This window comes from Astatotilapia calliptera, chromosome 15 (genome assembly GCF_900246225.1).
Source record: "Astatotilapia calliptera chromosome 15, fAstCal1.2, whole genome shotgun sequence".
Taxonomy (NCBI): domain Eukaryota; kingdom Metazoa; phylum Chordata; class Actinopteri; order Cichliformes; family Cichlidae; genus Astatotilapia; species Astatotilapia calliptera.
This window is the reverse complement of record NC_039316.1, coordinates 20,749,345-20,759,850: the sequence shown is the minus strand read 5'-3', so window position 1 is coordinate 20,759,850 and position 10,506 is coordinate 20,749,345. Positions and strand designations below refer to the sequence as shown.

Sequence of the window (10,506 nt, the reverse complement as noted above, 5' to 3'; positions counted from 1 at the left end):
CCTCTGTGTATTTATGTCTGTGTCTCCCTCAGTTCTGTGTCGTAGTCTCCCTCATGCTGCGTGGATTTCCCTGTGTCTCTCTCCAAGTATTAGTTTATTCTGCCCAGTTTAAGTTTTGTATTTTCCTGTCATCTTGTCAGCAATAAAGCTGCCTTTTGAGTTCATCCCTTGAGTCCGTGAGTTTTGCGATTGGGTCCTCATCCTGCCTGCCACACAGCCGAACCATGACAATAAATGAAGACAGAAAACTAAACAGCAGTGACGTTTGTAGGGTTACTGAAGTTGGGCTAGCTGGTATATAATGATTTGCTACATGACCACTAGCGACACAGCTATGTTAGCATAATATAAACAAGCTAACTTTTTTTCCACTCGATAAAAGTTAACGTGAGTGTTCTCGGTGGTCAGGAACAAATGTAATCGCATGGCAGGATGCTGTAAAAGGACCAAACTTCAGCCAGGAGAACAACGGAGATAATCCATCCACAATACGAGGTTAGTCATTCATATACTGCTGCATGGGCTGGGCTGTAGTTACATCCTAAGGTTTTAAAAACTGAGCTTAAATAAATGATTAGCGGTAATAAAAGCCGAGGGAGGTCAACAGTGGTCGCTGACTGTTTTAGGAGCTTTTTGAGATCAAATAGAAGAAAATACATAACATTAAACATGTTAACAACACAAAAGCCATATTAAACGCAGACTACTTTAGACCCGGAAGTAGGATTCGTCGCGTCATCACTGAACAACCGGATATTGTGTTTCGATAGAAGCTAGCGAGCTAACTCCCTGCTAACTTCTAACTCCGTTAAATGTCATAAATTCCGTTTTCATGGATGCCTGGATGTTAAACTTAATTGTTACACCTGGTAGAGCAAAACGCTGATCATTTTATTAAAGATGAAAGACTTTAGACAGTTTTTCAACTCTCAGTAATGCCATAGTGATCGTTTGATATATGGACCTGCAGCGGAGTTTAGACCCAGACACGGCTAGTGACGTCAGACTGAACAACATTTACAGTCGTTATCAGATAGCAACTTGGGGTGAAGGATCCAACTACCACCCTTCCGATTAGTGGGTGACCTGCTCTACCTCTTGAAATGACAGTTTCAAGACAACATGTTGTAAACTATTGTGGGTTGCAGCTTTACAACCCACTCTCATTAGCTTGTGTGCATATCTGATATCTGCTTTCTTTGGAGTTTTAGCTGCTCCTCTGCCTGCCCTTGGTTTTTCCATGTGTGCATATGGAAAGGCAAGTGGGTCCCAAACGAGCAAGTGAAAAAAACAGGCAAGAGAGGCAAAAGATGCCAAGAGGTCCAGCAATAATTACCTCCTATATTTTTCTATAAGCAACACTTCGCAAAGTAGACACATTTATAAATATTTTATTAAAATTTCTTGTTAAAGACAAACTGAACGCACACAAAAAAAATTATACTATTCATATTTATTTGAAAACAACAATCCATTTCTTCCACTTCTACTGCGATTCCTTGTTGCAACTGGGGTCATACATGATATTTGTATTAATTCCACAGAACACCATCACAAAAGTTACCCTTTTATATGTATGTTTACCTCTTTTTTTTGTCCTTTTTTATGTATTGTTGTCATTTCTATACAATGACTTGTGCTTTGATATCTTCGAAAGAGAGAAAGAGTTTTTAAAGACATCATTGTCATCAGGATAAGTGTACATAACAGAGGATCGAAATAGAAAAAACATTGTAAGAAGAGGATATACTGGTCGAATACACACTGGTACAGAATACAGAGATACACACTCACATTGCAGCCTGCCCGACTCGGCCCGAAACTGTCAACAAGAGTAAAGAGTTGTTGTCCCAACCGCTCCCTTCTTCTCCTGATTTTAGGATTTTTAAGTATGCTGTTGTTGCCTTGCAACAAATACAATCCCTGCTGGTGAGCAGAGTTTTGGCTAAATATTGCTTAGCTACAAAAGGGATATCCAGGAGATGAAGAGGGACCACAGGCGGGCCAAAAAAGCAGTGCAGAAAGCCTTAAAATCACAACTGTTGTATGTATTCTTAATATTCTCAGACAGTTTAGGGTTAAGAGCGCAGAGCAGTTCTCCCCCTAACCACTTCTTTCAAAGTTCGCTGCAAAAGAAAAGGAAAGAAAAACCGATGAATCCCGGGACGTCCACAGAAGAAATATAAGGTGCATTTGTCAGAAAGTTTGATGCATGTGTTTGCATGTGTGTCCCCCTCGAAATAAATCCATTCAGTAAGAATTTCAGTGGGTTGATTGCCATTGCCCAAAAAATGTGCATCCATAACAAAAAATGTGTGTATGTGTGAGTTTAGGGGGAGATGACTGGGTATTTACATGGACTGGAATGTTTTTCCCGTTTACATATCTGGCATTCATTCAAGAATGTGGAGCTACCTTTGCCTCTGCCTGATGTTAATCTTGGTTGCAGATGGATGCATCGGTTGGGCGGGAGGAGTGCGGTGGTGTATGGAGAGAGGCGGGGCAGAGTTAAAACCAACATTTAAGCACAAAAAAAGAAGAAGAAAAAAAAAGCCAAGGTGCAAGAAGGCATTCACTTAATGCTGAGCGCAAATCTGTGCCTTCTAAAAATCAAAAGAAAAACAAGACATAATACCACAAAAGTTAAGATAAAAAAGAGGAAACATCACAAGCAGGGGGCAGGCAAAGAGCAGCAGAGAAAATGTACAAGCAAACTACCATAACCTTAATGTGAATGTCATTCTACATGTTAAGTGCAGATAGATAGATAGATAGATAGATAGATAGATGATAGATAGATAGACAGACAGGTTGATAGATTCTATATACTATATGTATTAATATGCTGGGTAAATATTCTGGTAAATCTTCTATGTGTATATACCTCCAAGTAGAGGGGGCTCACTTAGACGTATATAAATAGGTCTAACATAAAAAGCCATATTACAGTGTGCATATCCTCGCCCTAATGTAAGCGATAGCAAAAAACCCATGCTTTACATAGAAAAAGGCATCCACGACATTTAAGAAAAAATGTACAATTTATGAAACATGGTAACAATAATAATAAATAGTATTATAGGATTGCTGCTGTACACAAAAAAGCAATTTTTTTAAATTTCACTCATATAAAAATATGTTTTAGTGCAACCGTACGTAATAGTCATATCCATAACTTCACATCGTTTGTCGAGACTTTTAAGTTTAAGGTGTCCAAAAAAAAGAGAGAGAGAGAAAGAAAAAACAGGGATGAAAGGGGGAGGAGGATGAGGGAGGGGGCTGCATTTATTACAAAGCTGATACGTGATAGTATTGTACTTTATTTACATTTACTTTCCTGCTTTGTTTGCTTATAAGAACATAAGCAAAACAAAAAGAGAGAGAGATAGAGAGATTAAAGAAAAGGCACACACGTAGCTGTCCGATGGTTTTTTGTTTTTCTTCGTCGTACCGTTTAACAATAGTCCTTTGTTTTGTTTTGTTTTTAGCAGATTTTGGTCGGGCTCACGTTGGTGGGAGTTACCGTACATGTGTATGCTCTTTAAAGTCTTTAAATAAGAAAGTCTCTGAGAGCAGGCCCCGTTTAAAACAGGCATGCTGTACACGAACATTAAGAGGTCCGTTTGAGTCTTTCATTTTTCTTTGTATGCATTGTTTTTATGTGTGTAAGAGAGAGAAAATGGGAGAAGAAATTGTGTGTAAAGTGTGCAAAAGTCAGTTTTTCTCTCTCCTGTTGCACTTCATCCCTTCCTATTATCCGAAAACAAACAAACAAAAAAAAGGAGACATCCATCGTTTCTCCTCCTCCCCTTGGTCCTCCTCTGCAGCACTACGACACGTCTTTGCTTCTCTTTGTGCTTTCTGCCTCTCTGTCTCTCTCCAGCTTGAGAAGTTTGGATGCCATTGGAGGCTGCAGGCTGTCAGATCCGGGGCTTGGAGGGTAAGGGGATGAGGAGGAAGAGGGCGAGTGAGGAGAGGCTGGGACTGATGAGTGGGGAGGCCTGAGTTCCAGGCTGCTAAAGTGCTGAATACCAGGACCTTGAGGAGGAGATGGTGATGGGTGGGGAGATGGCGAATGGTGTTGATGGGAGTCTGGGGACAAAGCTGAAGGAGAGGAAGAGGAGGAAGGCGCTCTGCTTCCGTCTTTCCCGTCATCCACTCTGCCTCCACCTCCTCCTCTCTCAGCAAACTCCTTGGAGTCAATGTAGAGGGAGGCGATGGCCTTTGTGCACGTCTGGATTCCCTCTTCCTGCTCCTGCTCCTGCCTCACGCCTCCTTCTCCTTCCTTCTCCTGTGAGGAGCGGAGAGGTGATACTGAATCCCTCACTGTTTCTCCCACTACTGCTCCATGCCCGCCCCTCTCTGAAAAGGAGGTGAAATGTGCCTCGCTGGTGATGGAGTCCTCCGATATGCTCTTCTGCAATGACATCCGAGCAGCTTGCAAAGCCCCCTGCTGGGCCAGAGGGGTGTTAACGGACGCAGGAACAGAGTGTACAATCTGGATTCCACCGATGGGGATCATTGGGTAAGGCGAGCGCACCTGAAAGAGAAATGTTTAATTCACTCACGTGTTAAATGTCTGATCCCATTTATACTGAACTAAATACTCCACTGGAGCACTTATGCCACTGAAAACAGTCCTTGTTTACTCTGAAGTGAGTAACATTTATGCTCTTTTGCAGTTTTGGAGAAAAAAATCTTTAAAAGAAGAAGAAAAGTTGTTTGTAAATGACAAAAACCTGTTTTCTTAGATAAGATCGATTGTTATCATCTTCTTTAACCTTTATTTATCACATAACAAAACTCTACTTAATTAGCAGAAGTAGCATTATTACATACACACTTTTTGTATAAAATGGCTTTATAATTATGGGAATAATAATTTAACAATAGAGCACTTTTACAACATATGCTTTTTTTTCCTCAAATTAAGTCAAGTAATAAATGAAATATATAAAATATTACTTAACTAAGGACATGCAAAACATGAAAATGTCTTAAACTTTCATTCTTTCAAATCTCCAGCAGGGGGCGATTATTCTGGTTGCAAACAAGAAAAAATTACCATACATCTCACCGCAGGAAATACTTTCCTGGTGAGTTTATAGCCTCAGTAGCTAGTTTCATGTCTTTAATAGAACATGATGTTCATTTTGTAAGCGATCAAATGAACAATAAAGCATAGTACGATTAATGCGTGGCTACTTTGCTATCCACCTCTTGCTCGTGACAGCTGGCTTTGGAAAACCAAAAAATGCTAAAGGTTCAAGCTGAAGCTTTAAAACAGGACGGTGACATCATGGTGGTTAGGTCCATCTTTTACATACAGTTTTTGTGAAACAATCAAAATCTGTATTATAAGAAAAAAAATAGAAAAGATACCTGTAGTTGAGAATGTAGGGGAAGGTGACTGAAGAGGACTTGGTGGGGTGGACTAGACTGGTTACCACGGCTACCCTGATCCACTGATGACGGTGAACCTGGATGCTCCTGGAAGAGAAGATGAAGATGAAAACATGCTGCTGGATATAATCACAAACTGCTGAGTTTACTTGAAAATTTCTTCTACATTTTGACAGGCAGCAAATGCCCTCAACATAAACACACATGATTATTGGACAATTCTTCTTACAATAAACACACACAGGAGGTTTTTCAATGGAAATCCAAATCTTATGTAACAAAATAAACAAATGAACCCTGATGAAATGTGCGACGGTGCTGGACAACAGGTGTTGGTACGAGAACAAAGAAATCCAAAGAATGAAGGCTCGCTCAGATTTCTTGTGTATGAAAAATGGTTGTTAAAGCATTAATCAGTTATTTGAAGAGCAGTCAGTTATCCAAGCAGAGTCGCTCTCTGCTTCACGCTTTGTTTAAGTGGGACCAGCAGCAGGAGCTGGAGTTTGAAGTAGAGCTCTTAAGAAGAAAAACAGCCGCGCTATTAACCACACCAGCCAGCCAAGATCCCATTACCACCAAAACCCAGCAGCCCTATCTTCAATCATCCGTCTCTCCAACCCTCTCAGTCTATCTGACTCGCTCTTTATTCCCTCATCCTCTCTGAATGTTTCTTCTGTCTGCCAGACGGCTTCGTCTCTGTCAGGTTCTTTCTTTCTTGGCTCCCTCTTTCTGTCCTTTTCTTCTATATTCCTAAGTTGCGCTTCGGGTTTTTCACATCGAAACCACAGTCCGCATACTCAAAAGCTCTACCTCAACGGTAGACTTTAGAGAGGCAAATGTTTTTAACAAAACCACAAGCATGCATTTACTGAAAGTGAGGAGAAGTCCATTTCTGTGAACAAAACTGATCAAAATTTTCCTCCCAGACTAATAATTTTCATAAGCAAACTTACAGAGAAATCTGAGCCAAAGAACCTGTGAAACAAGCTAACCTTCTAGTTATGAACATTTATTGTTAAAAAGAGAGAGAAGATATCTTCTGACATGAGCAGCAACAAGAACAGTAGAGAACTACTGTTGACAACTGAGAGGAAAAGGAGGTGGATTTGGGTTGCAAATTGGCTTGCAGCAACATTTCAGAATTTCACATCTCACATCAATGTTCATAACCTAGAGGTAATTTTTCATCAAAACTTACAGTATTACTCTCGAGATCTCGTTTGTTGTAATATAAATAAGTTAAATAAAGGATCCAGAATTTCAAAATATGTGCTAGAGATGCTCGTTCATGAATTCATCTGATATAATTGTTAACCCTGCTTCCAAAATATGCATTAGGTTCAAGCTCACAGTCTAACTATCAGACTGCTTATGTCCCTTTCCTGGCCAATTTCCCTCATGTGTCCATGTTATTCTTTAAAGTTAAACCATTGTCTGTCCCATGCACCAATCAGCGTCAGTGTGGAACTAAAATATTTAAACATTGAAGCATAATCATGAACAAAATCTTACCGTCTCCATTTCTGTGCTGGCTGTGTGACGTCCCAGAGCGCTGAACTCTCCCTGACCCAGTGCACCAGTCTGATGACTCAGCCTCAGGCCCCGCGCCCCGCTCTGCTGGCTGGTGGTCACAAATACGGACAAATATCACATTATACCTTAATCAAGTGTAAAATGTGCATCTGTTTATCTGTTAATGATACTGAGTAGTTTTAAGTTGAACTGAGGTTTGCTGTTAAGCTATTTAAGTGAATCAGTTAGGGGTACTGGATTAAATGGAAAAGGTTCTTCTTCGGACCTGGAACTTGCTAAAACCATTAACCATTAAGTAACAAAGTGGCTGAAATCATTCAGAATTTGAGCTTACCTTTGGTGGTGAAGGTGTTGGTGAAGTCCTCTGCGAGGAGACACAGGCCGGATCATCCCCCTGTGGCGGCCTCGTGGTGAAAGGTCTCGCTTGTAATCTCTTCCCGATGGTGACGTGGGCCGAGACAAGGGAGAAAGCAGTGACAGGTGTCCCCTTCTTGGTGAAAGGTCTCGCCTGTATCCCCCTGCTGCTCCCAGGTCTCTCTTAGGGGAGATGTGACGCAGAGGAGAAATGTCCCGCCGGGGTGACAGGTGTCCTGCGCGGGGTGAGAGGTCACGACGTGGGGAGAGGTAACGGCGGGCTGAGGGTGAGGAGGATGGGGAAATGGGGGATGGGCAGCCAGAGTTGTCCAAACCGGGTGAGGAAAGTCGTGATGAGGGGGAGGAGAGATCTGGGGAGGGGACGGGAAGGTCTTCATCCATGGAAGAGGAGGAGGAGGGTGGAACCAGCAACCTGCTACCCTGCGACCGCTGCTGGCCTCTGTGGTACTCTGACTGACTGTGCTCCCGCCTGGCCAGGTCGGTAGGCGGAGCCTGCGGTGTGATCTGGATACTCGGCACGGTGGTGAAATAGCCAAACAGAGGCGGCCTGCTGGTGTTTCCCAGGAGGTCGGACGCTGAATGGTAAGAGAAGTGAGGAACAGGTTGGGAGGCGGCCACAGCTGTGACAGAAAGGGAGGGCAGGCCATAAGGCTGCGGGCTGGTCGAGCGAGAGCGAGTCTTTGGGGTGGAGTCACCATCATAGTCTTCTTCGTCGTCGTCTTCATCATCCACCTCATCACCATCTTCTTCACCACCCTCTGAGTCATCAGCATCTGAAAACTGGTGATCTGCCATCTCGCCTCTGGAATTCTTCTCTGAAGACCTCTGGCCTTCATCTCCGACATCTTGAAGAAGAGGAGAAAGCAGCAAGAGAGAGAAGGAAAAAGAGGAAGTGGAAGAAGATGTGAAAAAATATTATAAGCAGGAGATGAAGAGTGAAAAACAGGTATGAAAAAGAGATAAGGAAAAATAATTGAAGGTGAAGTAGTAAGGCAAGAAGAAGAAGAATGGAAGGAAAGATAAGAGACAGAATACAGACACAGGGATAAGGACGAAAGGACAGGAAGAGGAAGAAAAAAGGGGAAAATGGACGAGAAACAACAACGATAATGTATAAAGGAGATGAGGGAGAAAAAGCAGAAACAAAAAGAGTGGGAAGAAACATACAGAGGAGGCAGAGGAAGAAGAAAAGAAAGCAGAAGGAGTAGAAAGAAGGAAGGAGAGAAACAGGAAGAAGACAAAGAAAGGATAAAGTAAAAGGAACAGGAGGGGGAAACAATAAGGTAGAAGGAGACGAAAAGGACAATGAAGAACAGAAGAATGAGTGGAGAGAGAAATGGTTTGTATTAATAGGTGACAGAGTTTAGGTGTAAAACAAAACACCAATGAAATCTCATTCCCACCAGCTCAAAACAATAAAACACAATAAAAAGAAAGTTATTTAAACCCTCAACACTTTGGTTTTTCCCACAGGATGGACTACAGCCAAATGTTGGCAGGGTCTTATTGTATAGTAGCAGCAAAGTTACTGCTGGCAGGTAACCAACGCTTTAAAATGCAGCCAGACGATTGGCTGAAAAACGTTAATTCTGGGAATTAAAAAGTTTGTTTGCTTTTTGTGACTTTCAAAAGAGTCCAAGTTGAAACAGAGGCATGTTTTTGTTGTTCAGAGCTTCTTATCTGTCCAGAGAGAGATCGAAAAATATGAAATTGATCTAAAAAAAAAAAAGAAAAAGAAAAAGAAAGAAATTCCATCAGCATTTTATTTTCCCCCCATATGCAGCACAAGGAAGAAGTAGTTAATAAATCGTATTTAAGCAACTATTTCAGCGGAAATCAGTTGCACTAACATTGGACTACTTTTCCAGTTAGTCTTATATACAACAGTTTCTCACAAACCACCAGTGTTTATGTCTCAGTGACTCACTCACTGGATTTCTGTAGCGCTCCCTTTCCCCAAAAATCCCCTGTGTATATGTGGGATCATATCCCAATTAAATGGCATGCCAAAACATAGTTACATTTAATTTGGTGGTCTACATGGTGGGGCGTTACCACCAGCTACCAGTCCCATTCTGGTTAAATATGATGGTAAGGGCTAAGTTCATCTGCTTTTACAAAAATTATGCAAAGAAAACCTACACTTTTTATTCGTAAAACATTAATTCATAGAAATCTGAAGTGATTGGTTGAGAGATGCTCTCGCTGGTATGTCAGTCAGATATGACAATAAATGCTTTATACTTGATTTTTTATTTGTTGTTTATTTGGTTGCTTAAATAATTAGTTAACGGCTATAGAGAGGTATAGAGAATCAGTGGATCCATTACAAGAGCAAACTAGATACCAAGATGCTGTCCATTCAGATGTTTAAAGAACAAAGTGTAGCAAAGATCAGCTGAAAGTAATAACTGCGAATGGTGAAAACTCCATAGATTATAAAAATAATCCCACTAATTTCCAGCTTCATTATCAAGTCATCAGGAGATTAACGGGAAATCGAGACCACAGCCCCGAGAGACAGCTGATGAATATTTCATGGAAAATCATATTCATTCGTCAATATCAGCCCATGACAAGTTCGCCAGTAATAATTTTCAGATTATTTCCACATCAGCAGATTAATAGCACGGCGTATTCCTTGGCGTATCCTCATGAACCTCGTCACCGAGGTTGACTGGCTAATATTTGTTTCTTTTTCTAAGCTGTAGCTTTAAATTGTTCCTGGAGTATTTCAAGGCCATAAGAGGTGTTTTTAAAATATTTTTTTTAGTCAGCTTGTGTGTCAGGTGTGGTTGTTTGACATGGATGCTGGCTGTCAGGATAAGCTCTGCTTTCCATTACACTAATTGTCTCTGCACAGCTACACCGAGCCAAGAGCTCTGCAGGCTGCACTCAATAAGACAGCAGGATGTAGTCCAGCTCAAGAAGTGTGTGTGTGTGTATGTGTGTGTGTGTTTGTGTGTGTATGTGTAAATGCATGAGTGTGTTTGTCTCCTACCTCCTTCGTCTGCCTCAGTGTCCTCAACGGAAGACATGGAGACTCCCAACTCCAGACACTTTTTCATATGAGCCTTAGACTTCATGTGCTTCGTCAGGTTTCCTGCAAAATGCGCACACACAAGCACAAACACCATTTAATGACCCTTCGACTAGTCTTACTGGAAACCACAGCTTGTTGGGCTGCATCAACAC

At 41.5% G+C, this 10,506-nt stretch overlaps 1 protein-coding gene across 4 annotated transcripts in view; it reads right to left on the bottom strand.

The window, feature by feature from the left end:
• Positions 1-1,436: 1,436 nt before the first annotated feature.
• The window catches only part of hivep2a (HIVEP zinc finger 2a), a 122,501-nt gene continuing 113,431 nt past the window's right edge, over positions 1,437-10,506 (bottom strand). For all 4 annotated transcript variants that reach the window (XM_026142554.1, XM_026142552.1, XM_026142555.1 and 1 more), the window contains 5 exons: positions 10,313-10,414; positions 7,271-8,156; positions 6,916-7,024; positions 5,383-5,490; positions 1,437-4,540 (listed from right to left, as the gene is read on the bottom strand). In XM_026142554.1, coding sequence (XP_025998339.1) covers positions 3,830-4,540; positions 5,383-5,490; positions 6,916-7,024; positions 7,271-8,156; positions 10,313-10,414 — 1,916 coding nt within the window. In that variant the 3' untranslated portion in view covers positions 1,437-3,829. The remainder of the gene's footprint in view (positions 4,541-5,382; positions 5,491-6,915; positions 7,025-7,270; positions 8,157-10,312; positions 10,415-10,506) is intronic.